Here is a 19,669-nt window from a genome sequence, read left to right as displayed (position 1 = left end):
TTCAATCTCGCCGTTTGTTCTTACACATGGGTTCGGAGCCGATCCTCGGCTCCGTGCCGGCCTCTTGCAAGCTCTGCATCGAGAAGAAGCTCGAGACAATCTAATACCCACAATCCCCCTCTGCCTTTACCTCAGATCTAGTTTGCCGCTGCTGCATTCGCATCGTTGGGAGCTAGCTCGAGGGTTTTCTAAGATAAGATATAACTTTTTGTTGTATTTTATTGAGAAACTTATTTATCTTAATATTGTCAGTATTTCTTGTGTGATTGTGTTGTGGTTCCGTAGTTCTTTGGTACCGTTAACCCTTTTATCGGTATTTTTGTACCGGGGCCTACACCCTTACCATATACTACTATATTGAGTCAAATTTACCTGATTGTGACTAACCGGATTTGACATTTACCTGATTGTGACATTTACCTAATTGTGACTTTTTTTCCCGGATTTGACTGTGTATTGTTTCTAGACTTGTTTATTACCTACAATGTCTGAGAAGGCAAAGTCTGGTTTCAAGCGTTGTCAGTGTGGCCAAAAAATGTCGGTCACTGACAACCATAGTTCCTGTGTCTACTGCCTTGGCCCTCTCCACTTACAAGAGGATTGCTCCATTTGTCACTCTTTCAGTGGGAGGGTCATGACAGATAGGCGCAGGAAACTAATGGACAGGGGTCTGTTGAAACCAGCTTTCCAAGAGGCTTTGGATGCTTCTGACCAGGCATCGAAGTCCTCTAAGGAATCGAAGACATCGGAGCCCAAGTCATCGGCTCCGAGCTCTTCTTCAAAGGTTAGATCACCGGTTCCACAGACTTGGGGCCGAGTGTTCAACTGGTGTCGGTTCCTGAGCCTCGAGTCTTGGAACCGGTGATGGAGCTCCCTCCTTCGCCATATTGAGGTCGGCTCCGTCTTCGGTTCCTTCGACCCGTTCCTCCTCTAAACTTTCGGATGTCGATGTGGATCGTGTGGTGCAGAAGCTGCTGGAGCATTCGGCCCTCTCTAAACTTATTTCGGTTTCCACCCAGCTGGTGTCGAATCTTGAAGGCCTTCCTGTATCTCCATCCATTCCTCCTCCGAGACCGATTCAGTCTTTGGAGCCGGAAGAGGCTGATCTGCTGATTGTGGAGCCCTCGGGTCCAGAACCGTCCTTTTCTCGGTCTGTTCCCCTCACCTCGACTCCGTCGGACCCTGTACCGGAGTCTCGGAGCCGACGGTCTGTTCTTGGTTCCGGGGCCGAGAGTCGAACCCACGTGTCGGTTCCGACTCTCCCCCTCGGGGCCTCGGCACGGATCGATTCGGTTCCGTCCTCGGGTCGATGCCTTCGTGCCCGTGTCGGGGATTCTTCCCATTTCTTCGGAGCCGGGAGATTCTTCGATGCGGGACCCGGGAGCGTTCGACCTGATGAGGAAGGTGTTGTCTACCCAGACAACCACATCAGTGGAAGCAGTTTCTCCTCCCCATAAAGGGCCTTTGTCTTCATCTGCACCCACGGCCACATCCAAGCGTCGGGCACCAGTGTCTCAGCCACCCTTGGAGGGTGCCCCTCTTCCTCGAGGCTTCTTCGGATGCTCCCCACGAGGAAGTCCCTAGGAAGAGACTGTGTAAGAGGAGACACTTGGATTCTCCACAAGAATCCATAACATCTGATACTGACTTAGATGAGTCAGAAGGGTCCCCTAAGTCACCTTCAGAAGATGTCTCTTTTCAGACATTTTGGAGATCCTGAAACAGAGAGGTGACTGGCAGTCCCTTCCCCTTCTGAGGATGAGTCAGTTCTGCTGAAGGCATTTGGTGCTCGCCCTTCCTCCTCCTGGGTCACTCCGCCCTTGACGAACTAATGGAACTTATTGCTCGAAGGCGTGGAGGCTCCTGACACAGTGGAACCTGTTCCTAGGAAACCGAACAAGTACATCACAGCACCTCAGGATAAGTCCTACCTTACTAAAGGAGTTCCAGTAGACGCTATGGTGGTGGCTGCAGCCACGAAAAGGAGATGTCGGAGTCTTCTTCGTCTGTCCATCCGCCTAATAAAGATTCTAGGACGATGGATAGATATGGGAAGCGCATTTTTAGTTCAGCGGCTTTTCCATGCGGTCCCTGAACTATTTGACCCATTTTACACGTCTGCAGAGGGATCTAGTCAAAGAGTTGGGAGATACCCTCCAGGGTTCTACAGATGCAGCTGTCTCAGAGAAAGTGACAGCGCAACTTACTACCCTAACATCGATTGTTAACTCGTCCATGAGGCTGATTTCCTCGCAGCGAAGGTTCGAGTAGGGCAGCAGCTTCAGCGATTGCTCTTCGTAGACAATCCTGGATGCGCCTATGCTCCTTTGCGGAAGCCTTCAAGTCTTCCTTTACAAACGCCCCATTTGACGGTGCCACTCTTTTTGGCCCCAAGGTAAAGGAGACCCTTACCCGGTGTGAACAAGAGGGAAAGACTCTTTCTGCTGTCGGAGTCCGTTTTTCCACCCCAACCAGACCGTACCCCAAAGGGCAACGCGGTGGAAAAATGTGGTTTCAGAAACAAAATCAAGGGTCTTTCCCGGGCACACAGGGTGATTCCCCCTCTAGAGGCAGAGGAGGGGGCAGAGGTGGAAGACGCCGCCCTGGCGGCAGAGGGGGTCCGCAACATCAAGGTGACAGGGATACACTCCCTGGTAAACCTTTCCAGCACTCCTGAGAGGAGGCCCGACTGTCCTGCTCTGGAGGCAGTCGGGGGTCGCTTAGCCTTTTACCCTCAGGCCTGGCAAGATATAACTACAGACAATTGGGTAAAAGCGTAGTTACCAGAGGTTACACCATACCCTTTCTATCCTATCCCATTCCAAAGAAAAGACTCCCAGATGTACCGCCCCATCTGCGAGCCAGCAGCTTTAGAAATTTCAAAGTTGTTAGACAAAGAGTCATCCAGCCAGTCCCAGCGGACCAGCAAGGATTCGGGACTTACTCAAGGTTCTTTTAGTTCCAAAGAAAACAGGGGACTGGAGGCCCATTCTAGACCTGAGTTACCTCAATACTTTCGTCAAGAAAGAAAAGTTCCGAATGGTCACGCTTCAGTCGATCCTTCCATTTCTACAGAAGGACGAGTGGATGTGCTCAATAGATCTAGAGGATGCATACTACCACATCAAAATGGCCAGGGCATCCAGAGATCATTTGCGCTTCGGCTGGGAGCCAGTCACTTTCAATTTCGAGCCCTGCCCTTTGGTCTGACCTCAGCCCCAGGGTCTTCACCAAATGCATGGCAGTGGTAGCGTCTCACTTGAGACGTCAGGGATTCCAGGTGTTTCCGTATCTGGACGACTGGCTCCTTTCAGCCACCAGCCGGCGTCAACTACTGCAGGCCAGAGACTATGTTCTTCAACTGTGTGTTCACCTAGGGATCTCCGTAAATTTCGGAAAATCCTTACTTCAGCCATCACAAAATATCTTGTTCATAGGAGCAGAGTTAAACACACGGCAATTAATTCTGAGGCTTCCCCCAGAAAGGATAGTATCGCTGCAGACTCACATACGTCTTCTACTCTTGTCAAGGAAATCTCCTGCAAAACTAGTTCTGAAGGTGTTGGGCCTCATGTCAGCCTCCCTTATTGCAATTCCCCTGGGAAGGCTGCACATGAGAGTTCTACAATGGCTACTGTTTGCTCAATGGTCATTTCAACAGCTACCTCTAACACACGAGATTCTCATAACAAAGACTTGCAAAACAGACCTGAACTGGTGGCTCCAAACGTGCAACCTTTCACAGGGGAGGCCGTTTGTGCTACCCACGCCCACAGTTACGGTGACCACGGACGCTTCCCTGATAGGGTGGGGGGGCATCTTTCAGGGACAGACAGTCCAAGGCGAATGGACCAATTTGGAGTACAATCTGCACATCAATGTACTAGAGTTGAGGGCAGTGTTTCTAGCGTTGCAACACTTTGCTCCCCTTCTTCCTCTAGGGACTATTGCAGTTCAGACGGACAACATGTCGGTAGTCTGGTACATAAACAAACAAGGGGGAACCAGGTCCTATCAACTATGCAGAGAGGCCATGAGAATTTGGCAGTGGGCAGAGTCCACGGGTCGCTTTCTAATAGCAACGCACATCCCGGGTCATCCAACGTCATAGCCGACAAGCTGAGCAGAGCAATTCTGCTACCACACGAGTGGTCTCTGAAACAGTCAGTGGCGAAAGGATTTTTCGCACATGGGGCCAGCCTTCCTGCGACCTGTTTGCGTCTCCAATGAACGCCAAATGCAGGAGCTACTTTGCCCTATTACCCTCCAGGGAAGTCCCCAGGGATGCACTGGTTTACGATTGGCCCCGGGACTCCTGTACGCATTTCCTCCATTTCCTCTGATACCAAATTTCTCCAGAAAGCCAGGAACCTTCACAGGACGATAATTCTCATTGCTCCATTCTGGCCTCGTCAAATTTGGTTTCCCTCCTGAAAATTCACTGCATTCGGGGACCCTGGATTCTGGACCCAGAGCCGGATCTGTTGACTCACTCGTCAGGGGTTCCCCATCCCGCGCTCCTGTCACTCCATCTAGCAGCTTGGCTGCTCCAATTCCCAACTTAGCCAGGTCTGATCTCTTGTCACCAGCAGTCCAGAATATATTAGTGGCTTCGCATAAGGCTTCCACTACTAAAACATATACTAGCAAATGGAAACGGTTTGTATTCTGGGCGAATACACACCACGTTGATCCCTTTTCAGCTCCTTTGAATAAGATTTTAGAGTTCTTAACAGACTTATTTCATCAGGGTGCTTCTCCTGCTACTCTAAGAGTTCAATTGGCTGCCATTTCCAATTTCCATGTGGAAGAGTGTGGAGCTCCTATCATGGCTCACAGACTTTGTAAAGCCTTCTTAAAAGGAGTTTTTCATATTAGACCTCCGGTCAGATCTCCTACGTCACCTTGGAGTCTGAACTTGTTACTATCTAAATTAATGTTGCCCCCCTTTGAACCTGCCTCTTCTTGCCCATTAAAATTTTTGTCCTGGAAAACTCTCTTTCTGGTAGCCATTACTTCTGCTAGACGAGTGTCTGAACTTCAGGCTCTCTCCATCAAGCACCCTTATCTAATCTTTCACTCTGACAGAGTTTCTCTTCGTACCAATTCATCCTTCCTCCCTAAAGTGTGTTCTATTAACAACATTAATCAGTCCATTGAATTACCCACTTTCTTCAAAACCACTCCAACAAAATGGAGTATATGTTGCACAAATTGGATGTTCACAGACAGCTAAGGTTTTATTTGGATAGAACAAAAGATCACAGGAAAACAGATCAACTCTTTGTGGCTTTTGCTGATAGCAGGAAAGGACTTGCAGTTACCAAAAGAACTCTTTCAAAGTGGTTAACTGATTGTATAATCTATGTATACGATTCTGCAAATCAACCCCTTCTGAACAAACCCAAGGGACATTCCACAAGATCAATATCTACGTCTTTGGCTCATGCAGCTCGCCTACCTCTGGATGCTATTTGTGCGGCTGCTACCTGGTCTAAGCCACATACATTTATTTCTCATTATAAAGTAGATAAGGTTTCTAGGGACAGAGCAACCTTTGGTTCCACTGTGCTCAAGAACGTCCTCCCGTGAGTTCCTCAGGATTTAGGAGCTAGGGACGCTACCCATGTGTAAGAACAAACGGCGAGATTGAACACTATCACATATAGAAGTTATGTACTTACCATAACGTTCCATGTGGAGTGTTCATCTCGCCTTTGTTCTTACAGTCCCACCCTCCCACCCTTAGGAAGAACGTTCTTTGATGCCTGGCCAGAAGCATTTTTGCTACTGTCTTTATTCTCTGTACATAGTTGGTATACACATATACTTATATGTGTCTGTTGTATGTATAGATGTATGGCATGAATGTGCTGTTATGTAGATTGGTTTGCTTGCAAACTAGATCTGAGGTAAAGGCAGAGGGGGATTGTGGGTATTAGATTGTCTCGAGCTTCTTCTCGATGCAGAGCTTGCAAGAGGCCGGCACGGAGCCGAGGATCGGCTCCGAACCCATGTGTAAGAACAAAGGCGAGATGAACACTCCACATGGAACGTTATGGTAAGTACATAACTTCTATTTTTGTTGTTTCATACTCTAACCATCGAGTTATATTACAACTTAGACTTAAATTTTCTATCCCTTTCATTTCTTTGTTTTTCAGATGAAGGCCACGTGTACACATTTGGGTCTGATTATTATGGCTGTATCGGAGTCAACAATGAACTTGGACAGGAATGTCCATACCCAGTTCATCTGGATTTCTTTCTGGACCATCCAGTAGAACAGGTGTCCTGTGGTGAAAATCATGTTGTGGTTCTAACCAGAAACAAGGAGGTCTATTCTTGGGGCTGTGGGGAGCATGGTATGTATTCCTTTTGTTTGAACAATTACTGCAAGGGAAAATCATAAGTCTGAGTACACTTATGTTTTGCTTTATCAACATAAAGTTTTTGTAGAGCAGTGCAAAAGAAATCTGTGGATGCATCTAGAACCATGAGTAAACGTCACTGGGGAAAAGAGACCATTATTGGTCTTCCTGTTGCGAGTGGTCAGAGGATGACCTTTGGTAGAATTTCATTTGTTTGTTAGAATTTCTAATGGCTGATCCCTTGCCAGAATTAGATACTCACATCCCTGGTTGTACAGATATTTGTGACAGAATTCTAAGGCTATGCATAGCAGGTATATTTAAGATGCATGCAAAATTTAGCTGAAGTAAGCTGTCATTAGCATCAGATTACCAGCTGCATTCATTGTATATTATATTTGCTTTTGCTTGTAGTAAATAAAATAAAAGTAAAATTGTAGTAGACTTTTTTTTTTTAATTCAGAATATAATTTTAGCTTACTTTTGTTCCTGTCATTGTTAAAACCTCATTCTGAGGTATGTAGTGACACTTCTGAATTGGGCTGTTAACATAATTTCAGTTTAAAAGTGTCCATTTGGCCACTGATAAATTTGCGTGTTCCTCACAAGGATCTTTGCTGTAGTTATGTTCATTGTGTATTGGAATTAGTCCCAGGCAGATGCATATGTCCTCGCCTGACTTTCCTAGCTTTTTGTTCTTTTGGTTGTCATCAGAGTGGAGTTGAACTGCTCACCTTGCCCAGGAAATTGGTGTGATCTATAATTAAAAAGAAGAGCAGCCCATGCTAATTTAACATTTTTTTTGCCATGCTTAACTGATCTGTGATCAGTAGTAAGTCTGCTCATTGGTAATTTGCACAGAAATAAGCACCCAGTTTGGGATCTCGTTTTTCTTTTCAGTTTGAATTGCCTTGTATTGTAATTGTTGTTCAGGTCAGTCTTGTTTATTGTGGTATATTTCTTCTGAGATCCATAGCATCCCCAGATAGTCACTAACAAGTGTAACTGTAGAAGACAAATTCCAGAAAAGAACTATCATCTGCAGTGCCTGTTTTGATCTGAGGAAGACCGTCAAGTCTCTTCCTGTAAGCATATTAAATCTTTAGTAAAAATATACCTGTTAATGGAGCATGCAGTCATCAGGTCATTACTTAGCTCAAGAAGCTCCGAGTGCAGGAACAGTGACTGTCTATCTATCCTCAACAAAGAAACAGAGTGTTTTTGTGAAATTTCATTGTATCTCTGTCTAAAAAGAAAAAAAAAACAAAAAAAAAAATATTCTTTTTTCCCGCCTTTTCTTAGCTAGTCTAGTCCAGTTTTCAGGTTCTGCTAAATTCAGGACTGTGGTACAGTTCCTGTGTTGCCCATATCCTTACTTGCATAGGAGGAAGTTTCTCTGTTCACCAGTGAGCGTGGGGAGCTTTGAGCAGCCTATCTGTCCCTGGAGGAGTGGTCACAGCCCAGCAACTTGTAGTTTATTGGCCATTTTGGGCTAATTCCTATCTCTTTCATCTCCCTGCCTTAAAACCCGCATTTGCGCGGTTTTGCGTTCCGCGCAGCGCCGGTTAGCTAGCGTTAAACTATTCCAGGCTCCACAAAGTCTGCTCTTCAATTTTTCCCTTAGAACTAGTCAAACTCTCAAATTAAGCACTCTAACTTTCCTTTTACAGCCCAGCACTTGCTCCAAGCTCTCAGTAAGCACTAATAAACGCTAATACAACACCTCTCCCTTTACTAAGCAATAGTTCAAGGCTCCCTATTTTGTCCCTACTGGGCAATCAGTAAAACAGGTCAGTTATCCATACAGGCATGTCCAAAGGGCAGTTTCAAGTATACTCTCCAGTCCAGCTGGTGAATCTGGGAAATCTTGTGGCAGTGTTACAATTGCCTCATGTACACAGACAACCCTCTCCTCCTTTCAACAAACACAAATGCTTGGAAGAGATGCAACTATACAGCCAAACTGGCGGCCAAGCTCTCTCAACCTAAGGCTGGAACAGCCAGTCAGGAGGAGAAGGGAAACACTTGCACCACATTTCCAGTCTCGCATAAAACAGTCATACATGTACCAGCAAACAACACACATAAATACTCATAAACATACTCAGAGGCTCTAAATAAAAATTTGCCTAAGCAGCAGAGACCTCCAAAGCAGACATCCAAGCAACCTCCACCCTCAAATAACGACCACATATCACATATTTCACAAAGTCAGTGTGCCACGCAACCACAGCCCTTAAGGCACAACAACACACCCAATACACTAGTAATAGGTGACTCTATTGTCAGGCACACTGACGTCCCACTCACTAGACTGAACAAGGAGAAGGCTACTGTGAGCTGCCTGTCGGGTGCCAGGATCCGCCATATAATACAAGCATTCAGGTCACTCCAAAACAAGTACAAATATGACTCTGTCATTGTACATGTTGGTGTGAATGACCTGAGACGTACCTCCCTGGACTACATGAAAAGAGACATAGAGGAGCTCTCTGATCATGTAGCCCAGGCTGGTATGACCCTGACCCTGAGTAGCATCTTGCCCTCACCAAGAATGATGCCACAGTACGAGGAAAAAATTATCAGTTTTAACAATTGGCTAAGCTATTGGTGTCTTTCAAAGGGGATCCAGAGTCTGTCAGCCTGGGACGACATGCTTGACAAGCCACGCTGCGTCGCCAGGGATGGTTTGCACCTGTCGCCCTTAGCCTTTCGAATACTGGCAAAGGCTCTTGCTACCCCCATAGTGCCTTTTTTAGGCAAGGCTCAAAAGACAAACTCGCCTCCATAAACAACACAAGAAACCAGAAACTGAGGGTAATGCTACTCAATGCCAGAAGTCTACACCTCAAAATGCACACACTCCTTAGCATGGAGCAAATTGATATCTGTGCATTAACAGAAACCTGGTTCAAAGCTCCAGAGAGCACCCCAGCACTACCAGGCTACAACTCATACCATAACATTCGGCCCCAGAACCCAGACCAAAATACAAAAGGAGGGGGTGTATCCATTTTCATAAAGGATACCCACATCTCCAGGTTAGTAGCACAGCACGAGGCCTCGGAGACCATCCATGTGCAACTAACAGTGGGCAAAGCTGCTTTTCAGATCGTAGCCTGCTACAGATCACCTACCTTGTCTCAGGACCCCCACTCAGCATTCCTGAGAACATTGGAAAATATAATGGTCCTACCTAACACCATGATATTGGGAGATTTCAACTACCCAAACATTGACTGGGAGAATTACTCAAGTACAAACTGCTTTGCCCAACGCTTTCTAGAGTTTATAAACTCAAATGCCCTGGAACAGCTGGTCACCACGCCCACAAGAGGTGACAACATACTGGACCTGATTATCACCAGTATGGGGGATCAGTGTTCCACACCAGAGGTAAACCCCTCGCTGGTAAGATCAGATCATAAACTAATCATACTGGATATCCACATCCCGACCCTACCCCCAGTCAAGGAAACCACTGTGAAAAACTTTTCAAAAGCAAACTTCACACTTCTCAAGACCGAGGTGGAAAATTTCAAAGCCCCCTTGCTAAAGGATAATGCTACCCAAACCGCAGAATCCTTTACAAGTGCATTCTATGAGCATCTACAGAGATGCATGGATCGAGCCATCCCAAGTAAAACCAAGACTCACTCCTCCAAAAAGTGGAAACCAGTCTGGTGGTCCATGGCCATAAATAAACTGTACAACAGTAGGAGGAAACTACTACATGATAGAGCAAAATCCCAAAAAGGAAAGGCATCACTGATCAATATTAGCAAGAAACTACAATCCCTCATAAAATCATCCAAGGCCAGTTTCGAAAAAAAATTGCCAAGGACTCTAAAGATAACCACAAAGCCTTCTTTAGCTATGTCAAAAATCTAGGTGGCAACTCTCAGATATGCACTGAGCTAGTGCAAAATGGCAAAAAATACACTGAACCAACTGACATTGCCAACGTCCTGGCTGACAAGTTCAGTGCAAACTTCACTCCTCACCCCCAAAAGGACCCTTGTCCATCCCAGAAGAATGCAGAGCCCCAGACATCACGGACACGCAGGTAAAAACTGCCTTTACAAAGCTAAGAACACAGCATCAATGGGACCGGATGGTGTCCCAGACTGCATCTTACACAAGCTCCAAAAGGAACTAAACCCTCACCTAAATTCACTGTTCAGACTCAGCCTTACCACAGGCTATGTACCCAAAGAATGGTGTACAGCAACAGTCATCCCACTCCACAAAGGTGATGCCACAACAGAACCTGGGAACTATCGTCCTATATGCCTGACTAGCTTGGTCTGCAAAGCTATGGAGCTAATCATCATGTAACTCATAAACAGAGACATAGGGAACTTCCAGACACTGGACCCTACCCAATTCGGCTTTGTTAAAGGCAGATCATGCTTCCTAAACCTAGTTGACTTCTTTGAAACAGTTACCAAGGCCATAGATGAAGGAAAGGTAGTCCACACAGCCTAACTGGACCTCTCTAAGGCCTTCGACACCATTCCCCACTCTGGTATCATAGACAAGCTCACCAGCTTGAACATTAACCCCTGTGTCATGAGATGGGTGGCCAACTGGCTCACGGATAGAACACACATGGTCAGAGTTGCGGGTGCCATGTCCGACTCTAAACCAATTACAAGTGGCGTCCCACAGGGCTCAATCCTGGGACCCCTCCTGTTCAGTATATACTTCTCTGAGGTACAGGCAAGCACAGGAGGACTATGGCTGACCAGGTTCGCAGATGACTGCAAACTGGGGGCCGTAATCAACTCTCTGGCTGACACAGACATCCTCCAGAAGGGTCTTACAGAGACCGATACCTGGTGTCAAAACCATGGCCTCAAGCTGAATGCCAAAAAAGGCATAGTCATCCCCTTTGGGAAAAACAAAGTGCCCACGAATTACCACATAGGTGGTAATCCACTAAGTACAGAAAATGTAATTAGGGACCTGGGGACCCAGGTAGATAGCAACCTCTCCTTTGGTAATCACATTGCCATATATAAAGATTCCAGAAAGGCGACCTGCTAGTTAAAGTTAATTATAGTAAGTTCATATATGACACAGAAAAATAAAACAAATGCTTTTGAAAACATTTTTAAAAAAGCTAGTATTACACTTTGGCCACTGGATGGCAGCAAAGTGGAAATAGGGAAGCAATGCAGTAATAAAAATAATGGAAATAAATGCTTCTGAAAAATATTTAAAAAGCTAGTATTACATTTTGGCCACTGGATGGCAGCAAAGTGGAAACAGGGAAGCTATGTAAAACTAAATCCATTGGAATGATACATTCGGCACTTATAGCCAGTAAAAAACTAGGCAGAGAAGTGCATATTAGCATACAGCTGAAGTAGGATGGGCCAACATAGTATATTAGCATATTTTTGGCGCCAATTTTAAATCACAGCTATTGGCTACTTAGTAGTGCAAAGAAAGATTACTGGATATTCTAATAGACTAAGAATGAATTGACATGATTGGTTTAGAAGTCAATTGATTTTAAACCTTATTGGTTAGTTTTTAGTATAAATATTAAGCATTGCTACTAAAAGATAACGATCTGAAGAAGGCTAAATAGCTGAAAGTGCTTATTGTTTTATCACTATGGAATTTTAATGTTGTTTTTACTTTTTTCCATTTAATTTGCTTGCTGTTTGACACAGGACTTTATCGTGGTGGATTTTTGCTGTGGTGGAATACCAGAGGTTTTTTCTTTTTTCTTTTTTTTATTGACCATTTTGGGCTGCTTTCTATCCCTTTTAACTCTGTTTTAAAAAACTGTGTTTGCGTGGGTTTTGTGCTTGTTTTAGCTCAACTGATCATCTTTTGGTGCCTGCAGACTACTACAGCAACAGAGAGGAGAAAGAGAGACTTTGATTGATTATAAGTACCTCCTTTTGCATTTTTTTTGCTTAAAATTGTTTACCGCACTTTAACCTAGTCGTTTTACAAGTTACTGCTGAATTCAGGACTGTATTGGAGTTTCTGAGCTGTCCAGACGTTTCTGTGATAGAAGAAAGCCTTTCCACTTATCAATGAGAGTGGTAAGCACTGAGCAGCCTATTTACCACTAGAGAAGTGGTTTCCAGCTCTGAAAGTGAACCTTATTGGCTGTTTTGGGCTGCTTTCTATCCCTTTTAACTTTCTGCCTTAAAACCCCATGTTTGCACGACGCGTAGCATCGCTAAGCTGTAGGGTAAACTATAACTGGTGCCAGAAAGTCTGCTCTTCAAAATTTCCCTTAGATCTTGCTAGTTCTCTTCTTTTCTGCACTTAAATAGCTTAGTAAGGCTAGCACTTGTTCAATAATTCTCAAAGCTTGTTCTGTAGCACATTAAGAGCTTCCAGCACTAAAAACTTTTCATAAGGAAAAGTAAAACAGCTTCACTACTTACTAGTTCGAACACTCATTCAGGCATGTCCAAAGGTCAGTTCCCTGTGCTTTCTCCTATTAACCTGGTGAACCTGGGCATCCTGAGTCAATGTAGCAACTGCCTCATGTACACAGACAACCCTCTCCTCTTACCTCCTACCTCCTAACACTCAGACTTGTGAGAGATGCACCTATATTTCCAAACTGGAAGCCAAGCGCTCTCCAGCCAAGACTGAAATAGCCAGTCAAGAGGAGATGGTCAACACCTGCACTTCACCACATGTAACACATAACCTTCCAGAACATACACAGCCACGGCCATCACATAACAACACAAAGCACACACATTCGCGGAGGCTCTTATTAAAAATCTACTCAAACAACAGAGGGCTCCAAGGCAGAAATGCACCCAACCACCACATACCAACACAATCCGTGAAACACATAGCTCACATAAACAGTGTGCCACTCAACCAAAGCCCTAAGACAAAACAACTTACCCAGTACACTAGTCATAGGTGACTCCATAGTAAGGCACACTGATGTCCCACTCATTAGGTTGAAGGGAGTCAGGAGCTGCCACGTAACGCACGCACTCAGTTCACTCACAATAAATACAAATATGACTCTGTAATTGTCTATGTTGGTGTGAATGACCTGAGACGTACCTCTGGACTACATGAAAAGAGACATGGAGGAGTTCTCAGATCATGTAGCCCAGGCAGGTGTGACCCAAGTCCTGAGTAGCATCCTACCATCCCCCACAATGATACCACAGTACAAGTAGAAAAGGATTGACTTCAACAATTGGATACGTTTCTGGTGTCATTGTAAGGGGATCCAGTATCTGTTTGCCTGAGACGACATGATCGACAGACTGCGATGCTTTGCCAGAGATGGTTTGCATCTGTCACCCCTAGGATTTCGGATGCTGGCCAAGGCTCTTGCCACCACTATAGTGCCTTTATTAGGCAATGTCGTAATGACAAAACTACCACTGTAACACCTACAAGCAAATGTAATCTGAGGGTTATGCTACTCAGTGCTAGAAGTCTAAATCTCAAGATGCACTCGCTCAAAGCACTCCTTAAAATAGAGAACATCGACATTTGTGCAGTAACAGAGACCTGGTTCAAGGCTCCGGAGAGCACCCCAGCACTACCAGGCTATAATTCATACCACACATTTCAGCCCCAGAACTCAAACCAAAGCCCTAAAGGAGGAGTTGTCTCCATATTCATAAAGGATGTGCATACCTCCAGAATAGTAGCCCAGCATAATGCATCAGAGATACTTCAGTACAACTTACACTGGGTAAGACTGCAATCCAGGTTGTAGCCTGCTATAGATCCCCCACCATGTCCCAAGACTCCCACTCCACATTTCTAGGCACCCTGGAAAATATTAAGGTTCAACCCAACACCCTCATACTGGGCAACTTCAATTACCCCTCCATCAACTGGGAAAGCTACTCAAGTGCCAACACACTTGCCCAATGTTTCTTGGAATGCATTAATTCCAACGCCCTGGACCAACTCATTCATACTCCCCACTAGTGGCAGCAACGTCCTTGACCTTGTTATTATGAACATGGGCGACCATTGCTCTATACCATCAGTAAACTCCTCCCTGGTCAGATCTGACCACAAGCTAATCACCATGGATATCCACATCCTACCCACACTCCCGTGAAGGTAACCACTGTAAAACAACTTCTCCAAAGCAAACTTTGGCCTTATAAAGATAGAAGTGGCTAACTTCACGACACCTATGCAATCGGAAAATGGGTACATGACCACTGAATCATGCACCTATGCACTGTACGAACAGGTACATAAATGCATGGAATGGGCCATACCGGACAGAACCAAGAGGCTGTCCTCCAAAATAAGGAAGCCAATCTGCTGGAAGAAACTGTTGCAGAAAAAGGTGAAGTTCCAAGACTGGAAAAACTCCCTTGCTAGCCTCAACAAAAAACTGAGATCCCTCATTAAATCCTCTAAAGCTAGCTAAGAAAACAAAATTGTAGCAGACACCAAAGACAACCACAAAGCCTTCTATATTTACATCAAGAATCTACATGGCGATACTTAGATCTGCCCATCTGCTCCAAGCTATAGCACGGTGGTAACTCCTTTACCGAGCCAACCAGCATTGCCAATATACTGGCCGACAGGTTCAGTGCAAACATCACCCCAGTTTCACCCCCTAAAGGGCCAATCACAATACTGGAGGAATGCCAAGTACTCAATATTACTGCTGCACAGGTCAAAACTGCACTGCTCAAGGCCAAGAATACAGCTTCTTTTGAGACCTGATAATATCCCTGGCTGTGTTCTACATGAATTGCAAAGCGAACTGGCACCACACCTGTGTGCTCTGTTCAGTCACAGTCTCACCTCTGGCTTTGTCCCTACTGAATGGTGAACTGCTATGGTCATCCCACTGCACGAAGGAGGAGCGATTACGGACCCTGGGAACTACCGCCCCATTAGCCTGACAAGTCTGGTGTGTAAAGCTATGGAGCACATCATCATGGACCTTATTAATGGGGACATTGGGAATCTCCAAACTCTGGACCCCATGCAGTTTGGATTTATGAAGGGTAGATTATGCCTGTTCAACCTGGTGGACTTCTTAGAGTCTGTCACCAGAGCTGTGGATGAAGGCAAGGTAGTTCACACAGCCTACCTCGATTTGGCCAAGGCCTTCGATACCATTCCTCACTCAGGGATCAAGGTGGGTTGCAAACTGACTCACTGATGGAACCCACTCTGTGAAAGTAATGGATTTCAAGTCTGACTACCGACCAGTCACGAGTGGTGTCCCACGGGGATCGGTCTTGGGTCCTCTTCTGTTTGGCATCTACTCCTCTGATGTCCAGGCAAACACAAAGGGACTCTGACTAACCAAGTTTGCTGAAGATTGCAAACTGGGAACCATTACTGACTCTCCAAGAGATATGGACAGTCTACAAAAAGGCCTCACTGAGACCAATGACTGGTGCCAGAATTGATAGTAACCTCTCCTTTGACAACCACATTGCCACTGTGGTCAGAAAATCCTTCTATGGGGCACATCTCATTACAAAGGGTTTTGCATCCAGGAAGAAAGAGGTTAATAGTGTCTCTCTACTCTTCCCTCTTTAGACCTATTATAGAGTACAACGCTCCATTTGGCATGTACCTCACTAGACACATACAACAACTCAAAAGGCCACAGAAATACCTCACTAAGAGGATCTTAGGACTTAAACACATGCCCTATGTGGACAGACTCAAAAAACTCAAGCTTTATTCTTTCTCATATCGCCTACTTAGAGGCGATCTCTGCTTGACCTACAAAGCCATGTCTGACCCAGCACTTTTAGATATACTGCATCTAAAAAAAAATTCCAGTCCCTCCGTACAACACACTTCAGAGATCTCATTCTCATTTTCTCAATCAACAGAACATGCTGGAGAGACAGGTTCTTAACCCAGGGACTGCCCATGCCCTGGAACAGACTTCCCATACACGTCAAGCAGAGCACCTCACTAGCCCTCTTCAAGAGAAATCTTGACGAGTGGATGGGAAATAGAAAATTCACCCCGGGTATCACTTCAGTGACACTGCTTGATAGGGGCACTGGAAACTAACGGACGGCACAATGCCAGGGAATGCTTTGGGCTAGGCTTGTAAAGGCTCCAGGGCCATTAGCCTAGTACACACCTGTGAACCTATATATAGCAATGTATGTGAAGTATAATGTTTATTAATATTCATTTGTTAATACAGTTTGATTATTTTTGTGTAAATATAAAACTGACTATGTCATAAGTGACAATTCCATAAAGGTGTGTTTAAAAAAAAAAAAAATTCAGATAAGTGCCCTGTTGAATTTTTTGACTTTTGCTACTGTTTTTGGTTAGGGCTCATGTCATCCAAGAGGGGTAAGTGCCAATGTGGGCGACAAATACCATACAAGAAAAGCCACCTCCATTGCCTGTTCTGCTTAGGCCAAAACCACGACCACACAAACTGCACTATTTATCAGTTGTTTGTCCCAAAGTAAAGAGTAGATTAATATCCCTCGCTGTCTACCTTAAGAATCATTGCCTAAAGTTACTAGCTAAAAGAGCAGTGGAGGAGCTCCCCAGAGCCTGAAGCGGAAGACCAAAAAGCAAAGGCCTGAACCTTCTGCTGTACCTCTGTATACCCACATATCTCTTGAGGTGGAGAACAGCCCAGAGACATGCTCGGTTTACAGCCTAGATCTGCAGGCCAAGCCTGATGTCCAGGCTGCCTTGTATCCGCATATCTGCAGAGGCCAAACAGGCATCCATGTAGGATGTCTGAGGGGGAACCATGGCCCATGATTACAGAAGGCCCTAAGGGGATTCCATAGATCCTTGTTAGGAAAGAGGTAGATTCCAACCTGATCGAATGTAGGCATCTTCAGGGGATGATTTTACTCTTCTCAGATCGCTTCCCCCTGAAGAGGAATCAAAGGACACAGACTCACTAATGGAAGACCTGTCCTTTGGAGAGACCCTAGCTAAGAAGAGAGACCATTTTAAATGTGATAGCTCCCAAGTATCTGAAGTACAAAAAAGATATTATGACCTATTACAGGTGTAATCAACTAGCCCATCAGCTATCCCTCCTGTATTGCGTGCCTTTCTTGATGCCTTTGCCTCAGCTTCTCAGGCACCAGCTTCCCAGCCACTTGCCCCCATAAAGCCAGACCGCTTCTACAAGGTCCCAAAGGACTGCAAGTTTCTCATCAGATGTCTGTCTGCAGACCCATCTGTAATTTCTGTGGCTTCTGATTAGCCATCAAAATTGATGCCCTCCACTACCCTCGTATCATCTGATAAGGATAGACTAGGCAAAAAGTATACACTTCTGCCGTTCTAGCATTCAGGGCCATAAATTACCAGATGCATATGACCAATTTCGCGTTGGAATTTATATCCCAACTTTCACAGGTAATTACAGGCCTCCCTGACTCAGGAAACAAAACCTTGGCTACTTTGCTTGGTACTTTTGCTCAAGAAGCACGTCACTCCCAAAAGTGAAGTTGTGATGCTGCAGAAGTTCCACCAGATCAGCTGCCTCTGGATCAGTTATAAGGTTTTCTTGGCTAAGACTTCAGCACTTACCTGAGAACATAAAGGCCAAATTTCATGGATGCCCCTCTGGACAATTCAGCCTTGTTTGGACCTGCAGCTGTTAAACTGTTCAAATCATTGCAGGAAAAGGGTAAGGAACTGCAGGAATTGAAACATTTTGTTTCCCCAGTACCCAAGTTCCAAAGAAATTACCCTGCAAAGCCTGTGTTTGTGTGTCGACATTCCCGTCATACACAACCCAAAGCAAAAAAAGAGAGACAGGAGACCACAGCAGCCTAGGGCCCCACTGGCACCCTGCCATCTAAGTGGCCCTTTCCAGATAAGCCGTTCTCTCTCTTTGACTGCTTTATCCCTTCTGCCCACATCCCACTTTCCCAGCGCCTACCCTGTCAGCCTGGGAAAACATAACTCAAGATACCCAGGTCCTCTCAGTTGTACAAAAAGGGTGCTTCATGGTGTGGGATCAACTACCCTCCTTCAGGGGCATCCCTCAACCTCCCAAGGAACAACTTGCCTTTTTTCCACAAGTTGTGTTAGAGTCATTGAACCAGTGGACCATTTAGAGTGTCCCCAAAAACCAAATAGGCAAAAGATTTTATTCCAGCTTGTTCGTGGTGCCCAGGAAGGAAGGTCCATGGAGACCCATCCTTGACCTGTCCCATCTCAATACCTTCGTAAAAGTACCCACTTTCTGCATGCTGACCCTCCACACTCTGTTCCCACTCATTCTGCCCCTAGCCTTCATGATTACCCTGGATCTCAGAGATGCATATCTGCACATTCCCATCCATCCCAAATACAGAAAGTTTGTACACTTCTCTATATCATCATGGCATTTTAAATTATGTGCCTTGCCCCTTTGGGCTTTCTGCTGCACCCAGAGTTTTCACCAAATGTCTTGCTCCAGTTATTGCCCATTGCAGACTTCAGGGAATAACATTTTTCCTTATCTGGACAATATTCTCCTTCTAGCCCCCTCTAATGATGAGTTGGAATGAAATGTTGCCTTTACCATTAATCTTGTACAAAATCTGGGGTTCACCATAAACTTAAAAAAATCAGTTCTCACCCCTTCACAGGATAAGATTTTCCTGGGATGCAGGATACAAGCAGAGCTTATGAGGGTCTCTCTTCCCTCACAAAAAGGTACAGGTCCTCACCTCTTACTTCAAAAACATTCTGCTGGTTTACCACCTAACAGCCAGAGTTCCTCAGGGTCTTGGGCCTCAAGGCATCCACCATTCCTATGCTCCCCTTAGCCAAACTCCACATGAGAAAATGGCTATGGTATTTGGAGACATCTTACAGCTTCTCAAACAAAGGGGTGGTTGGTGCCCTGATAACCCTTCCCAAGAGAAATCAGTGTTTATGGAGGTCTTTGGGTCTGGGCCGTCTACCTCCTGGGTGACTCCACACTCCAATAAGCTCATAGATTTCGTTCTCAGTGGGCATAGAAGGAACCAGAAGCAGTTGAGCCTGTACCCAAGAGACCAGACAAGTTCCTTGTGCCACCTAAGGATTGACCACACTGGAGTAAAGGGAGTTCCTGTTGTTGCCATGGTTGTAGTGGTGGCCACTAGAAAAGAACTGGCAGAAGAGCGTTTCTCTGTCCAGCCACCTCCAATAGCGAGTCTAGAGCATTGGACAGATTTGGGAAGTGTGTCTGTGCTTCAGCTACCTTCGTTCTTAGGTCACTGAATTATTTGGCACATTTCACAAGGCTTCAGAGAGATTTGATCAAGGAGCTTACCAAATCTCTGTCTGGACCATAACTTCTGAGGAAGGAAGTA

At 45.3% G+C, this 19,669-nt stretch overlaps 1 protein-coding gene across 1 annotated transcript in view; it reads left to right on the top strand.

The window, feature by feature from the left end:
• Window positions 1-19,669, top strand: part of NEK9 (NIMA related kinase 9) — a 1,697,515-nt gene that overhangs the window by 719,402 nt on the left and 958,444 nt on the right. The window contains exon 12 of the mRNA XM_044073912.1: window positions 6,165-6,365. Coding sequence (XP_043929847.1) covers window positions 6,165-6,365 — 201 coding nt within the window. The remainder of the gene's footprint in view (window positions 1-6,164; window positions 6,366-19,669) is intronic.

Source organism: Protopterus annectens, chromosome 6.part0 (genome assembly GCF_019279795.1).
Source record: "Protopterus annectens isolate FY-2018-M chromosome 6.part0, PAN1.0, whole genome shotgun sequence".
Taxonomy (NCBI): Eukaryota; Metazoa; Chordata; order Ceratodontiformes; family Protopteridae; genus Protopterus; species Protopterus annectens.
The sequence above is the reverse complement of the archived record's forward strand: the minus strand, read 5'-3'. Positions and strand labels throughout refer to the sequence as shown.